This window comes from Eptesicus fuscus, chromosome 22 (genome assembly GCF_027574615.1).
Source record: "Eptesicus fuscus isolate TK198812 chromosome 22, DD_ASM_mEF_20220401, whole genome shotgun sequence".
NCBI classification, from domain to species: domain Eukaryota; kingdom Metazoa; phylum Chordata; class Mammalia; order Chiroptera; family Vespertilionidae; genus Eptesicus; species Eptesicus fuscus.
The window spans coordinates 10,285,136-10,302,300 of record NC_072494.1 but is presented as its reverse complement, the minus strand read 5'-3'; the positions used below and the strand labels follow the sequence as shown (position 1 = coordinate 10,302,300).

At 50.6% G+C, this 17,165-nt stretch overlaps 1 protein-coding gene across 1 annotated transcript in view; it reads right to left on the bottom strand.

Annotated features, from left to right (window-relative positions):
• PTGFRN (prostaglandin F2 receptor inhibitor) overlaps positions 1–17,165 on the bottom strand; it is a 55,065-nt gene that overhangs the window by 7,587 nt on the left and 30,313 nt on the right. Inside the window, exons 5-7 of the mRNA XM_054711543.1 lie at positions 7,502–7,927; positions 3,311–3,730; positions 204–311 (exon numbers count right to left, since the gene is read on the bottom strand). Coding sequence (XP_054567518.1) covers positions 204–311; positions 3,311–3,730; positions 7,502–7,927 — 954 coding nt within the window. The remainder of the gene's footprint in view (positions 1–203; positions 312–3,310; positions 3,731–7,501; positions 7,928–17,165) is intronic.

Here is a 17,165-nt window from a genome sequence, read left to right as displayed (position 1 = left end):
ATACCTGCATGTGTTTCCAATTCTTCTAAGAGACAGATGCATTCATTCAACAAATATTTATTAAACACATACTGAGACCTGAGCTGAGCTGTTTGGGGATAAGCAGATGACCCAATCCTTGACGTCCACGTCTGTGCTATGTAGTGGGGATGATGCAGCAGATATTTACAAAACGCCACGTGGGGAAAGGGTGGGAGAAGTACCTGGGTCCAGGGCTGCTCCTTCGACAGTGACGATACAGAACAATTTGACCAGATCTCCCCGGATGACTGAGGGCGTGTCTGAATACACGGAGGCATTAAATATGGGACCTGGAAGAAAGTGATTATCGTCATTCCCTTTCACAGTGTTCAGTACTTAAAGGGCCCAGGCCCCTTCTAAGAGAACGCAAGACGATAAAACCTACAGAGATCCTCACAAAGGATTTAGGTTTTTATTTACTTAATTCGAACCAGCAAGGAAAGACTTACCTAATCTGGACCAATTTCCCTCTTTTCCTTCTGTGACCAGAGAAAGCCCCAAATGCCTTCTAGGTCACCAGTCCCGGTCCTCACTTGGCCTCGTGGCCGCGGCTGCGGGAACAGCGGAGCGTTTGTGCTCCGGCTCCCCAGGCCAACGAGGACGGGAAAGGCCTGCCTTGGGAATGACTCACACAGCGGGGTTCCTGCTAATGAAACCAGCCACTCGCTGTTAATGTGGGCCATTATCCTGGGCTTGGAAATATTTTTATTACAGTCAATTTCTGTGGTGATGCTGTTTTTATAAGGGGATCTGTCTGGTTAACTTCAAGATGACAGGCTAGGCCAGTGAACCGGAGTCACTAGGTGTCCCCCGATTCCTCGTCTGCAGAGAGTACGTGGGCCACTTGGCTTTTAAACATAAACACTGACGCAAATCATCTTGCAACTCCAGCCCCTGAAAGAAGGCTGTTAGCAGCAGTGTTTTTGTGAAAGGCAAAATTGCAGACCAGCTGCAAGACCACCAACAGGGTGACCGTTAAGCACATTCTAGGAGGTTGAGTCGTTAAAGTTGGTGTTTACCTAGAACGTGTTATAACATGGGGAGTGTTTACTTTATAATGTTAAACAGGGGGAAAGCGGGTCATAAAATTGTATATACAGTCTGATCTCAACGTCATGAAGACAACGTACCAGAGAAAATCCTAGGAAGATAAAGACTACAAATCAAGTTTATAGGTGAGTCTCTTTTCCTTCTTTCTACTTTACTGTTTTAAAATATTCTCTATTAAGGAGAAAACCATCATTTCCCCCAATACTAAGTCATGACTCAGTAGAGCCCATTGGGAAATGCAGCCCTCACACCAGGAGGCAAGTGGCCTGAGACCAGGGGACAGAAAGGTGGACACGAGGAAGGACGTCCTTGCTGTACGTGTCTGACAGCGTGCTGCTGGTTGTAAGAAGTGAGAGCTCTTTTTTTAAAAAAATATATTTTTACTGATTTCAGAGAGGAAGGAAGAGGGAGAGAGAGATAGAAACATCCATGATAAGAGAGAATCATGGATCGGCTGCCTCCTGCAAGTCCCCCACTGGGGATCGAGCCCACAACTCAGGCATGTGCCCTTGACCGGAATCGAACCTGGGGCCTTTCAGTTCACAGGCTGCTCTATCCACTGAGCCAAACTGGCTAGGGCAGAAGTGATAGCTCTTGCCTGGCCAGCAGGACTCAGTGGATGAGCATCGACCTATGAACCAGGAGGTCACGTTTCAATTCCTCGTCAGGGCACATGCCCAGGTTGTGGGCTCGATCCCCAGTGTGGGGCATGCAGGAGGCAGCCGATTAGTGATTCTCTCTCATCACTGATGTTTCTATCTCTCTCTCCCTCTCCCTTCTTCCCTGAAATCAATAAAATATATCAATAAAATCAATATATATATATATATATATATATATATATATATATATATATTTTTTAAAGTGACGACTCTTCAATATCAAGTCAATATTTGCTAAGCGCTATTCAGGGCTACAGCATTGTGGATACTGACTGCAGCTTCTCTTACACTGTGAACTGGCCATGACAACTCCAGGGATTAAAATAAAAACCTTAGGGCAGTCTATTCATCCTGGAAGCTACGGTGATTTTTTTTTTCTTCCTGTTATGCTGAGACAGGAATTGAGAAATAAATTCAATACCCATTCCTTACCCAGTAATACAAAAGATTGTATGTCTCCCCTCGTCCTCATAACAGTTTTAAAGAAACATCAAATAAGAAATGTAAAACAAGATGGAATAAAGTTCTATAGACAGTAAAACAGACATACAAATAGAAAAAACACAATCATCTGAATCTTAATAGACACGGGAAAGTATGTGAAAACACCCAATACCTCTTCATGGTAAAAACACTCAACAAACTAGGAATGAAAGGAAACTTCCTCAACTCAGTTAAGGGCATCTATGAAAAACCCCCAGTTCCCATGACACTTAACGGTGAAAGCCTGAACTTTCCCGCCCGCTGAGACCAGGAACAGAATGTCCATTAGAGCCCTAGCTGGTTTGGCTCAGTGGATAGAGCGTTGACCTGCGGACTGAAGGGTCCCAGGTTCGATTCCAGCCAAGGGCACATGTCCGGGTTGTGGGCTCGATCCCCATTAGGGGGTGTGCAGGAGGCAGCCAATCAATGATTCGCTGTCATCATTGATGTTTCTAGCTCTCTCTCCCTCTCCCTTCCTCTCTGAAATCAATAAAGAAATATATTTTTTTTTTAAAAAGAATGTCCATTAGAGCCACCACTATTCAACTCTGTATTAGAGGTTCTAGCCAGGGCAATCAGGCAAGAAAAAGAAACACAAGGTATTCAGTTTGGAAAGGAGGAAGTAAAACTGTCTTTATTCGCAGACAGCATGATGTCCTATTTTTAAAATCCCAGGGAATCAACCAAAGAACTAGAACTCATAAACAACAAAGAAGTATCCAGGCCAAACCATGCAGAGCACGGAGGCCGAGAACCCTGCCCCAGAGCGGTGGCTCTGCACCACAATCACCAGGCGGGCGGGAAAGCTCAGGCTGTGTGTGCCCCCCTCGGGGAGGGAGTGTGGTTCAGCAGGTCCGGTGGGCCCAGCATCTGCATTCCCATCAGGTTCCCGGGTGAAGCTGCTGCTGGTCTCACCGTCCTAGGTTGAAAAAAGGTGGCATCCCTCCGTGAGCAGAAGCGAGGTTCCAAGCATACGCTCTAAATGGGCGAACTGGATGGCACAGGAACCGTATATCTCAACAAGCTGTTAAAAAAACAGAGCCCACCCGGTCTCTTCCAGCTCCACCTCTGGTTCCACAGGGTTCCCTGCTCACCTGAGGTTTGGAAGTCTATCTCAATGGGATTGGAGAGACTGGTTGCTGCTTCTCGCCACAGGCTGCCCCTGACAGGAGACCAGGCCGTCACCACGCAGCGGTACAGCCCTGCATCCGACACCTGAGTCTGGTACATGCGGTAGCGGAACTCGTCTTCCTGCACTTTCTCCAACACGACGCCGTCCGCCCGGGAGGCGTCTGTCCAGTTCTCCAGCCGCACCACGGCGTCCTGGTCCAGGGAGATGATGTACTTGGTTTCGTTGGCACCGGAGAGGTCGCCCGCGGGCTTCTCCGCCGTGATGAGGACGGAGTAGCGCGGCGACTTAATATTCTGGGAAGACACCTTGCAAGTCATCTCGAATGTATTTCCGGCAGCAAAGAAAGGCTTGGGCTGCCTCGCCTTCACCACGAGCACGGAATCTGGAATGAGGGAGCAGAAACAGGTGGTGTCCGGTGGGATCAGTTAAAATGGATATGTACCCGAAAGAACGATGTCAAGGAAATAGGAATTTATTTGCAAACTGCCACACAACAGCACTTCAGACAACGTGGAAACCCAGAAAAATCACGTGATGCTGTGGGCGGGGGGTGGGGGGATGGGGGTGGGGGGAGGAGAGCAGCCTGAAGAGACTTATCGGGCGTGAGGGAAGCGGAACTGATGGGTGGGAATTTAGTTTTGAGGCTTGTGAGGTCTTTAAGAAGAGTAAGAGTTTGGGTAGCCATGGGTACCCACCCCCCACCCCCTAAGGATGTGAGGGAGAGCTCACTCTCGGGGAACGGGGCAAGGCGGGTCTAGGAGACACCACGTGCCTCTCCTCGCCTGCGATCCCGCTGGGTGCAGGGAAGAACCCTCAGCCTAACCAGCCTCTGGGAGGGGCAGGGGCGGGAGAAACGTGTGCTCTCCGTTTAATCCCGCGACGGTAACGTCACAGAGCAGACATTTACCGAAGCGACGGACGCACCCACCTGCAGATCTAGTCATTTCCACAGAGACACTGCTTGAACACTGTGAGCATGCGTCCATGTCTACACTAACCTTAGGTTTCAGGTGTGTTACCCCCCATATCTCTGTCCAAAAAATAGTTATTTAAAAAAAAATTCCTAAGCATATACACATCAGAAGTCGCCGGTGTTAGAACAGCTCAGTGTCGGGCACTTTGGTACTGAAAATATTTGCTGAGTAAATGAATAAATGAATTAAACACAGCGTTTTTATCCTTTAATGAAATGATTAATTCTGTAATCTGTCGTTATAAAATGAGATATTTATGTTGGGGTTTTTTGGGAATAGCTGTTCCTCCAAACCTGTGAGCAGAACATGTATGTTACGGTGTCTCTCCAGAATCACCAGTTTCTTTCTTTTGTTTTATAATATACTTGTACTAGAGGCCCAGTGCACAAAAATTTGTGCACTCGGGGGTCCCTCAGCCCGGCCTGTGCCCTCTTGCAGTCCAGGACCCCTCAGGGGATGTCCACCTGCCAGCTTAGGTCTGCTCCCCTGAGGATCAGGCCTAAGCTGGCAGTCAGACATCCCTCTGGCAGCCTGGGAGCCCTCGGGGAATGTCCAACTGCAGCTTAGGCCTGTTCCCCTGCACACACCTCTGCGGAAGTGGGGGCGCCAGGACTGCCATGGCTGGCTTGGCAGCACAGGCTCGCTGCCCCCCCTCCCCCCACACACACTGGTCCTTCCACCATCTGGTCTAATTAGCATATTAGCTCTTATTATATAGGATTGACTTAGAGAGGTAGGGAGAAAGGGGGGAGGAAGAAAGAGAGAGGGGGGGGAGAGGGAGAGAGGGAGAGAGAAACTTCAATGATGAGAGAGAATCTATAAATTAGGCAATTTTATTGATAGATTTGTTCTTACCATAGATCTTAGCAACCTCAGCATATGATTTTTGTTCTTTCCTTATTAATTCAGGAACTTTCGTCTTTTCATTGAAACAAAGCACTTTATGGCTTCTTTTTGGCACATCCAAATTGCCAGCATCACTACACTTGCACATCAGGACCATTATTAGGTACAATAATGGGCATCATCTACGTTTCCTAACACTCTACTGCAACACCACAACTGTCGACCTGATCACCAAGAGGGCTCCTAAGTGACTGTCGGGCGAGGAGTGTGGACAGAGCAGAGATACTGGACAAGGGGATGCTTCACATCCCAGGAGGCACAGAGAGGGATGGCGTGGGATTTCGTCACGCGACTCAGCATGATGTGCGACTTAAAATTGATTAATTGCTAATTTCTGGAAGTTTCTTTTTAATAGTTTTGGACCACCATTGACCACAGGTTACATAAAGTATAACCGTGGGCAAGGAAGGACTACTGTGCCCTAGCCAGTTTGGCTCAGTGGATAGAGCGTCAGCCTGTGGACTGAAGGGTCCCGGGTTCGATGCCGGTCAAGGGCACATGCCTGGGTTGCGGGCTTGATCCCCAGTACGGGGGGCAGGCAGGAGGCAGGCGATCGATGATTCTCTCTCATCATTGATGTTCTATCCCTCTCCCTTCCTCTGTGAAATCAACAAAAATAAATTTTTTTTAAAAAAAAGGAAAGACTACTGTGAAATAAAAAAGAGTAACAGGTGGGCAAGGAGGCGTGGGGAACAAAAAGATAGAAGGGACGGGAGGTCAAGATTAATTTAAGTTAAAAACACACACACCAAAACAGGAGATCTAACAGCATGTTTACAAGCCAATGGAGGAGGTCCAAAAAGAGAGAAACACTGAAGGCACAGGAGGGAAGCCACGTGCCTGAGTTGTGAGAGGTCGCCTAACTGTGAGCTGAGCGCTGGGGCGGGGGTGACAAGTCTCCCCTGATTGTTTCCGTTTGTGTGCGGCCTAGAGAGCAGGACCGGGAGCTGAGAGGGAGCTGGGGGAGGAGTTTTCCAGATAAAGGGATATGCAGTCATCGTTTGAACGAGCAGGGAAGTAAACAGATTAAGGGAACGTAGATGATGCCCAGGGAGTGCTGAGAGCCCACTTGACATGAATGATCGCAGATCTGATCTAAAAGGAGCCCAGTCAACATCTTTCAATGTTTTTCTCCAACCACATTCAGCTCTGCAGACGCACAGAGGGAGGCGGCGGAGGGCTGGCTTTGAACCGGGGTGTAGCTGAGCCAGAGAACAGTGCCCACGGCCAGCTGCGGGTGTGTGCAGGGAGTGACTGTGACGGACTGGGAACCTGGGCGAAGTAAGAGCAGGGTGGCTCCTAACATATCCGACCTCGCACCCCTGGACACGTCTAAGAACGAAGAGGGTGCTATTGAAAATGACACCGGACCCTGGCCAAGAGGCTCAGCTGTCTGGAGCATCGTTCCGCACAACCAAGGGTTGCGGGTTCGTTTCCCGGTCAGCGTGTGTTCAGGAGGCAACCGATCAACGTCTCTCTCTAAAATCAATAAACATATCCCAGGGTAAGGATTAACAACAACAACAACAACAACAACAACAACAAAAGGACTCAGGATAACAGGTATAGACAGGACTACCCTGGGCAAATGGTCACCCTGCGTAAGACAGAAGTGAGGACAATGGGAGTGAAGGACAGTGCAGGGCGGTAGGATTAACGGACTGTCCGACCTGAGGGGTTGAAGAGTTGATGCTGGAGTCTAGAGAGAGTGCTCTAGAAAGGCGGCGGTGTGCATAGAGAACAGGGCATTTGAAATTGAGAGCATGGAGGACTCTCAGTTATCAGAAGTGAGATGGTCTAGTTCGGGTGTGAACGTGAATAACAACAGGCCGGAGGGCGTGGTGACCAGAGTGAAGGACAAGGGACCGAGAATGAAAAGCTTATCTACACGGCGGCACCTCAACGCGCCTGCACCCAGTGGGAACTCGTGGGCGCGGGCACTCCCAAAGGCCCCCAGGAAGTCTGGCTTACTAGTGAGACGCGCCCAGGAGAGCCACAGTGTCCACGGCTGACCCCACGCACACTGTGAGTGCCTCGGAGAGGAGTCCCTGCCACCGACCACGCCCAGCGCTCTCACGAGGACTTACCCTTGTCCAGCCTCACCGCCCTCAGGGCGGGGTGCTGCGGAGAGGAGCAGTAGTCACTTGAGCATGCATTTCTTGGGTTCCTCGTGTAAATGGAAACCTGCAGGGTGACTGTGCATCTGAAAACATGCGTGGGGATGACTGAAGCCAGAATGAAATGAGAACAGAGAACCAGGACAAAGCGCCTACCTTCTGAGGCCCAGAATATGTGGACGGGTTTGGAGAAGACATCCCGGCTCTTCACCCAGCTGCTGTTCCGCTGCTTGGTCCAGGCGGACACCACGCAGTAGTAATGGCCCCGGTCTTCCTCTGTAGTCCTTTGGATTCGGAAGCTGAACGTGTCCGCACGCTCCTTAGAGAAAATAAAGTCTCCGTCCTGGGCCCGCTGCTTGCTCCTCTCTCCGTACTTGAGCGTCCAGTCCCCGTCCATGGCGGCGAGGAGCTCGCTGGTCGCCACGTCGTCGTTGCGCCGGCTCACCCTGTAGTACCAGGACACCGTGACGCGCACGCTGCCCGCCATGCTCTTCTTGTCCACCACCCGGCACTCCAGCTCCGTGAGGTCGTCGGGGAACTCGGGGACCTTGGAGGCGTTCAGGTACACCTGATAGTCTGGTTCTGAACCAAAGAGAGAGGGACAGGGCTAAACCAGTGGTCGGCAAACTCATTAGTCAACAGAGCCAAATATCAACAGTACAACGATTGAAATTTCTTTTGAGAGCCAAATTTTTTAAACTTAAACTTCTTCTAACGCCACTTCTTCAAAATAGACTCGCCCAGGCCGTGGTATTTTGTAGAAGAGCCACACTCAAGGGGCCAAAGAGCCGCATGTGGCTTGCGAGCCACAGTTTGCCAACCACGGGGCTAAACAATCAGGCAGCAACATCCCCTCCTTAGCAAAAGGAACGAGACGCGTACTCCTCTTGTCCTGACAATTAAATGCTTATCCTGCCAACGACAAAGACAGAGATGGAAGTCCTTGCGTTGGACGGGAAGGGTCCTGGAAGAGCTGTTATTGCAAAACTTGTACAACTCTGTCCCCAAGAACACTTCCAAAGCCAGAAGCCGAATGTCCCCATCAGAGCCTGGATCTTTCCATAGGGGTGGGGTTTGCGGTCAGTTTCCCCAGGAGCCTGGACTCCTTGGAGAAGGATCTAAGAAGCCTGGTGTCCACACTCTGCCAAGATTTCCCCTGGAATGCCAAGCAGTGCCCACAGACCCCACTGGCGCAGCACCGGAAAACCCTATCCCAGAGGACATTCTAGCACTTGAGGCCAACCGACCCCATCGAGGCGCGGCTCCTGCCATCCCTGGCTGCGCCCCAAATGCAAGGCCCTCAGGTCACCACCCCCTGTGGTCTCACCCTCACTTTATTGGTCCCTGGACTTTCTCCACTGAATCTGCTCCACAGTCAATAAACACACCATCCTCAAACTCCCAACTGGCATTCTTCTCACGGCCACGTGGAACTCGCCCATATGAAGGTCAACCTTGAAGAGCCTGGCCCGCTGAGGCCCCACTTCCCTGCCAGGCACCAATCTGACAGGGAATAGGGGGAAAGCCAGCCTTCTCCTAGCGTCCCCAGGGCCATTGTCACGGTCCTGTTATTTTATAAAAACCTCTCCTCCGCCCTAACCGGTTTGGCTCAGTGGACAGAGCGTCAGCCTGCGGACTCAAGGGTCCCAGGTTCGATTCCGGTCAGGGGCATGTACCTTGGTTGCAGGCACATCCCTAGTGGGGGGTGTGCAGGAGGCAGCAGATCGATGTTTCTCTCTCATCGATGTTTCTAACTCTCTCTCCTTCTCCCTCCCTTCTTCTCTGTAAAAAATCAATAAAATATATTTTTAAAAAAATCACAAACCTCTCCTCCTTCTGAGGTTGACATTAATTTAATCCTTTTCTGCAACTCCACGTTGACCCCGAGCCCTTCCCCCGCACTTGCCAAGGAAGGGGTATTAGAACCCCCTCGCCACCTCCTTCCCTCTATCCCCACCCTCTGCACGTCACCCCGTTATCTGGAGTCCCCCAGTCACCACAGTCTCACACCTCTGTGGCGGCCTGTTTTCAGTGGCTTCTCCTCTTGGCTGCCCTGCAACCCTCCACTCATTCCTCAGCGTCACCTCTCCTGCACCCCCTTCTTGGTGTCCCCAGAATATGACCCTCTCTCTCTATGCTCCCATAAGACGGGCACGTGACCCTGGGTAGCAGTAACCCCACTCTGTTACACTCCTTGCTTCGGTCTCATCCCCAAGCTCCAAACACACAGCCTCGTATGCAGTCGGCACTCAGTAAAAGTTTGCTGCTTTCATGGTAAGGCGTTCAGAAAAGGCTACATTTTCTTTCATAGCCCTTTGCCTTCTAGGGGGGAAAATCACTACCTAAACTGAAGTTTCGTTTGCCAGCACGACCTTTATTCACCTCGGTCCGACAGTGTCATTTTATTTCACGTTGTTTTTATTTATGACTCATTCAGATTATAAACTGCTGAGGTCAAGGAACTGTTCTTTTTTGATTTACGCTTCTAATGAAATGTGTAATATCAAGGCTTCTCCAAGAACGATTCCCCGGGCCAGGCAATGGAAAGAACTCAAAATCCTAATTCCATCTCCACAAGCACTTAGTTGCAAGTGAGGTTGGACCCTGTGCCGTAGAAAGTTAAACCAACGTGGCCCTGCCTGCCCTGGGACGTCGCCCTGCCATGAGAGGTGGCTTCTGGGACGTCATGCTGCCTGCTCATCTTCCAGACAAGTCGCACGGCTGGGGGTTCCTGCCTCCCGGGCAGCGAGGGCTGACACACCACACCGCCCCCCCTAGCGACAAGGGACTGCGGAACAAATACCACCGAAATGTATTTATACCGTCACGTGCATAAGCCGAGGTTTTCCCAAGTTACGCCACATCCAGGTTTCAGACCCTTTCCTCGTGGCAGCTTCTGGCCTAGCCTATGGCTGGAGTGCAGACTAGGCTAACAAGCTCCGTTCATGAGGACAGGACAGACCGGAACTGGCCGTGCCAACATCGAGAGGCCTCAGGAAGCTCTTTACTGCACGGGTGGTCTCCTCATTCTCTGTTGAAATGAAATCGTAGGGCCCTCAAGAGGAGGACCCTAATGCAAAGACAAACAAAAACTAGTGAACTTACAAAGGGTAGGTCCTAGTGATTTAAAGCAGCGGTCGCCAACCTTTCGGACGTCACGGACCTTTGGTTGGTGACCGCTGATTTAAAGGACGTTCCAAGGTCACTTGAACTACACACCAGCCTTGTAGGTTGTACGAGACTTGCACTCCTAGAGAAGCTATGACCCCCCCCCCGCCCTATGTCAGAACAGTAGTTAGAGATGGCCTCTTACTTCTCTCGTTTGGTGCATGGACGGAGTGTCCTCTATTTCTCTGTGTGGGCAAAGGCTATGCCTGTTTCCCACGGCCCATCACGCACGTACCTCACCTCCTTCTAACAGAGAATTCTTCCTTTGCGCTCGCCTAGCCTGTCACGCCCCTCCTTCTTATTCAACCAACGTTCACAGACACCCTACCACCCGCCAGGCTCCCTGCTCTCCCAGGGCGGTACCTGAACACGGCCTTGAACTCTGGTTATGTGTTTTATGGACCTTCCTCACAGGGCCAGGCACTACCTACCCATTCAAACACATGTGCTACGCACACGCAGTGCCTTGTTCGTAAAAGATATTGCCGCACTTGCTGAATGGAACTGCATTTAATATTTTTGCATAAAAATGCTCATTTTGGGCAGAAACATGCCACCACTGATTACCGCTGCATTCTGCTTGATCTCATCAAGAAATCTGCTAAGAATGCCATGGTGGTTATGTTTAAAAAATGCGTATCAGTTTGAGATGCCTACTGAAGTATTTAGTGGTAAAATGACACGCTGTCTGGCATGTGCTTTAAATTCTTCCTAAAGGAAGAAAAAAAAAGTGTGTGTGTGTGCCTGTGTCTGGGGAAGGGAAGAGAGATGAAATGAGATTGGCAAAATATTGATCATCACTGAAGCTGGTGGCTCTTTCTCCTCCTGGGTACATTTCTCAGGCAATTCTGGTCCAACGGCACCACATGTGAGCCAGCCCTCTCTCCGAACACAGAGGCCGAGGAGCGGCGTCACCAACATCCCAACCAGCAAGGCTCTGCTCCCTGATCCGGTGCCCGGGGCGGCGTCTGCTCATAGGCACACCGCCTCCTGGAGCCACGGCCTCCATCACTAGGAGCCCCCCTCAAGTCCAAGACCACGGTCTTCGCATATGGGTCATGAAACTCCTCTGTTACAACTTTCAAAACAATGAGCAGCTCTCAGAATCACTGGCCGAGTTACAAAAGCAGACATTTTGCGCCTACTGTATGCAGGGACCTCGCTGCAGGTTTTCGCAGATCACCTGCGTGCACGCTCACAATTCGATAAGGAAGGTATCGTTATCCCCAAGTGACAACGACAATGACAGCGACACGCATTTATCGAGGGCTTCCTACAGGCCAGGCTCCCACCGTGCCATGCGCTTTCCCCACACTCTCGCTTCCTCTTCATAGCGACCGTATGAGACAGACACTATTTTCATGTACATTTCCTACATGGAAAACAAAAAACACCCTCCAAACACAGGGTACAGACGACGGGCTGAAGAACTGTGCACCTGAAACCTGTATCGCCCAATAAATTCAAGAAGAAGAAAAACAAAACAAAAAAATACCAAAGCCCAGAGGAGTTAAGCTCGAAGAGTCCAGCCTTGCACGGAATGTGTGAGCAGAATTCCAGGCTGGGCTTTGGCTCCATGGTCCTCCCACTAGGACCAAACGGCACGACCTTATTACACATCCCAGTTATTAACTAACACTTTCCCAGAGCCCGCTGCGTCCCAGAAGACGAGAGTGATGGTGAACAGCCCAGGCGCAAATCCGGACCGTGGACCACAGGGCCATGCTCTAATACCCCTTGGAAGCGTCGTGAACTTGGCACAGCTAATCAGAGGAACAGGCTGCCTGCCTGGTTAGAGGACACGGGAGGGTCCTCATCTCTGCTGACGGGGTTTCGTTATCTTGCATCCGGCAGGTGTCTCAGAGGCAGCTGAGCAAGTTGACTAATTGTTAAGAGTTGCCACTATCACATTAGTGTAGAACAAAATTCTCCAACATTTACACTGAGGCTATAAAGAAGGGGCTCTTGTTTTGAGGGGACACCTGACCCCTCTGTAGTAGAAACATTATTCTGAGGTTGTATTAAGATTTAGCCATGCCAGAGCCATAAAGGTAATATCGTTTGAATGGTTCAGCCATGTCCCCCACACAACATAACACTCATGTGGTTTTGCTCCATTCATCTTCACCCAACTCCTCCCAGAGAAGAGTGAGTTACAGATTTGGGGGTGAGGACAGGAAGGGGACTGGATGTGGTCAGCTCAACCCCCTCTTCTTGGGAGGGGTGCCTCCAGGACACACCCATTCCTGGTTCCTCCGTGCCCTAAGACAGGCTCCTATGTCTTACTTGGTTAAGACCTTGGTGGGGAAGAGTAGGTTACACATTGACACCCCCCGCAACCCCAACCCCAATAAATGATCACCACCACCACGAACACGTATTGAGCACGTAAGTACCAGGCACTGTGCTCAACACTTTTTATTTTATTTTATTTTTTTAAAAAATATATTTTATTGATTTTTCACAGAGAAGAAGGGAGAGGGACAGAGAGTTAGAAACATCGATGAGACAGACAGATCGATCAGCTGCCTCTTGCACATTCCCTACTGGGGATGTCCCCGCCACCAAGGTACATGCCCTTGACCGGAATCTAATCCGGGACCCTTGAGTCCGCAGGCTGACGCTCTATCCACAGAGCCAAACCGGTTAGGGCCTCAACACTTTTTAAATGTAGCGAAGAAAACCAAAGCTTAGAAACCTTAAGTGACACACCCAAGATAGCACACCCAGAGGGTCTTAGAGCAAGATTCCCACACTTTACCTACGTCCTCTCCTGCCTTCAGAGATAACCCTGGTCAGGCAGCTAATCACGCTGCCTATAAAAGTCTGCAGGGCTAACTCTTATCGCCTGCAGATGGCACAGAACGCTCAAGTCTCTACCATGTACTTAGCAGGTTAACAGCGCCTTTTAAAGAAAAATAATTACCTTCCTCGCTGGCACACTGCTGGAAGAGGGGACGGCCCTTTTGTGGGGAAGGATGCAAATCAGGTTCCTCCTACCCCCGAGCAGCAGAACTCAACTCTGCCTCCCCTGCTCTCCGATTAACACCACGGATTAACACCACGGAAGCTGGTACTTCGGGCAGGGAGCGCAACCACCAACTCATTAGCACCCAACTCGTGCCAAAGGCTCATTCACGACATCTCATAGCAGAGAGACGGCTTACGATGCAGATTAACCCGCGATTCCTCCAGACCCTCTCCTAGTTGTAGCTGTACACCCAATTGCATGGACACAAAGCAACACTTGTCCTCCACAGTAACACAGCTTCTGACGGAAACTCCTTCACACACTTCAGATGTAGGCCCTCAGCTCTTTCAGAAAGTGGGTAGAAGAAACATCCATTTAAACAATCACTCGGGGCCCTTTGTAAAAGAACAGTGGAAAGCACTGTCCTTTATGTTATCCAATGCCCCTCAAATAACAAAGCACATGACAAATTCAGTGCCAAGAAAAAGTTTGTCTCTCTGAGTCTGTTCTCCTTTATCAGAGGAGGACTGTCTAATCACATTTCTTTGTGCCTCAACTCTTCAAAACTTCAGAGGCAAGTTCAGTGTTCAAATGCAGTAACTCACTCACTCACCCAACTACCTTGAAATAGCTATCCTTTGATTTTTTTTTAAACCTCCTCTGATCTTGATTTTATTTCTATGTCTCCTGCTTTAAATTGTGATTCATTTTGCTAGCCAACTTGAATCTTTTTTCCCCCTTCAAAAGTAGCACACAAACCCTAAGTAAAAGAGGCCTTTTCTTACCCTCTAAAAAAACAAACAAACAAACAAAACCACCAGGGTCCTCCCAGCTGCTAAAATGCTCTTGGACTTGCCAGACCCATTTATGTCACTGCCCTGATCTCTGTCTGGTCAACACGAGAGAACGTGAGAAAGTTCAGAGTTTGGAGCTTCAGCCCCTCATCTACTCAGAGCACCAACCCCAAGCAGAGAAGGACAAGAACGGCTCAGCTTTGAGGACTCTATCTTAGACTTTCAGGAGGGGAGCTGGTTCCCAAAACCAAAAAAACGTTCCCACGTAAGGTAACAATACGCGAGACAGACTCCACTTCACGTGACAATACTTGGGACAGACTTGACCCAGGGCCGTCCTTCTAAGCCATCCTAAGCATTTCTTTGGAAGTCAACGAAACAGGCATTAACTACTGTGATAGATTCTGTTTTCCAAAGATGACGGCAGCAATATTCACCGGCCGCATGCCCTTTTGCAATGTGACCTTGCTACTCTCCATGAAGAGAGGGGGTCTCTTTCTCTACCCCCTTGAACTTGAGCAGATTCAGTGATAGCTTTGACCACACCAGGAACAGTGTAAGTGACAATGTCAGTCCTGAGGATAGCTTTAAAATATATATATATATATATTATTGATTTCAGAGAGGAAGGAGAAGGAGAGAAACATCAATGGTGAGAGAGAATCACTGATTGGCTGCCTCCTGCATGCCCGCTACTGGGGATCAAGCCCGCAACTCAGGCATGTGCCCTGACCAGGAATCGAACCATGACCTCCTGGTTCATAGGCTGACGCTCAACCACTGAGCCACGCCGGCCGCCCGGGAGACAGCTTTTTAACTGGCCGGGCACTTCCCCTTCCTGCCTCCTGGAAGCCAGCCACCACGTAAGGAGTGTGACTGCCCTGAGAAGACTGCGCTGTGAGAAGCTCACGCCACGTGAACAGGACTTGGAGGAGGAGATGCCACGTGGGGACAGCGGGGCCTGGGAGCGCAGGACATGTGCATGAGAAAGCCATCTGGAAGGGAATCCCCGTCCCAGCTGTCCCAGCTGCTGCCATGGGCCTCAGAGACAAATCCCCTCGAGTCCTTCCTAATTCCTGACCCTCAAAACCAGAAGCAAAATAAAAACCCGTGGTTTTCAGAGGCGGGCAGGGCAGCACCTCACTCACAAGGCTGGGGCGGGGATGAATGATTTAGTGCACGTAAAGCCCTTAGCCCGGAGCCTGGCCGGCAGTAGGTGTTCAATAAATGATGATGACGATGACTTTTAATATGTCAAGTAGCAACATGGAGAGTTTTGTGTAACACCTGCAGAGGGAACCGACTTTCCCAAGAACGCTTTTGTGACAACGTGCCACAGTCACACCTATGCCAACAGAGGACTTGGCAGGTCACGCCTCCCTGTCTTCCTGGGGCGCCTCTCAGTGACCTTTACAGGCCCCAAGCGGCACCTGGGATGGTAGCCACATACATACACACGCATGTTTTGTATCTAGAGAGAATCACATGTCAGGCCGGGTCCATGGGTTTCTGGTCAGCTATTCAACGGGGAGGTTCTGGGGAAAGATCGGCCGCTGAACTCGAGCCGGACGTGCCTCCTGACAAGTGTCCAAGCAGCTGTGATGGTGTGAGGCTCAGGCACGGGGAAGGGGGAGACTCAGGAGGGAGAAAGGAGCAGGATGCCATCGGCTTGTGCCATCCACCATCCACCCCCAGGCGGCCTACCCGGGTGCAGATGCCTCTGAGAACTCTGAATAGAACATCAATGCTTTCTTGGCAATTCTTGCTTCCTATGCACATACTTCAACACTGCCCATGTGTCCAGCGCGGGTTTATCTAACCAGCCAGCCAGCCAGCGCTTACAGAGTGCCCGGTACGTGCATGGCACTGCGCAAGGTGTGGGGTCCGTGCACCTGGGCGCCAGGCAGGGAAAAGCACGCAGGTGACAATGGTGCTGGCACTCTGCAGAAGAACGAACAACTGGATCCTTAGGATGATCACGGAACCGTTTCCCACAAGTCAGTCTCTTTATTCCTTCTCACTTTGGAGAACAGACCCCAACAAATCCCTTCCAGTCGAAAGAGTCTGCTCCCTCCCCGAGCCCCCCTCCAGTCCTCCGCCAGTGCCTGCACCCCCAGGTATGCCTGGATCAATGCGGGAGGACTTCAAAGGGGCCCTCGAGTTGGGGAGCAGGCAGCACTTTCTAAAAAAAAAAAAACAAAACCAACCCGCTGGGGCTGTGATTCTGAGTTGGAGGGGGGAGGGGGAGAGAGGAGCAGAGGGGGCGCCGGGATCTGACAGCACCACACAATGCTCCGAGAATCAGCTCCAGAGATGAAAAACCTTCTCTGGGGCTGACAACATCTGTTTTATTTTGAAGGTTGCTAAGGAGAGTTCTAGCCGGGCCAACATTGTTCCAGCTCAGAACTTCAGAGCGAGTCTCTTGCGTGGGGTTCGGGAGGCAGGGATAAAAGCTTGCCAGATAAACCCCGCTCCTTTCGCTTTCAGAGATCAAAGAATCGCTTTGCTACCAGGGATGACGAACGCCCTGCCTGGCCTCGCTCCGAACTGGATGTACCTTCTGCTTACTCTCATCACTCGTCTCTTCCCTGCCCCCTCGGTCCCCACTTGCCAACTCCCCATCTTTGCCAAATAAAGGCTTATCAGGAAGACACAGACCCACGGACCCATAAGAAGATTTCAAGGCAAAGGAAGAGCCGAGTATGACCTGGGGGTCACACACACACACACACACACACACACACACACACGGCAGGAGGGTGTTTAGCATCAGACAAAAGAGGAAGTGACTTCCTGGCCCTTGAAGAGGTTTCGCTCCTAATAATCAGGGCCACGCCAAAGGCCTCCAACCGGGCTCTGAGCGGGCGTGGGACGCAGCGCTGGAGCG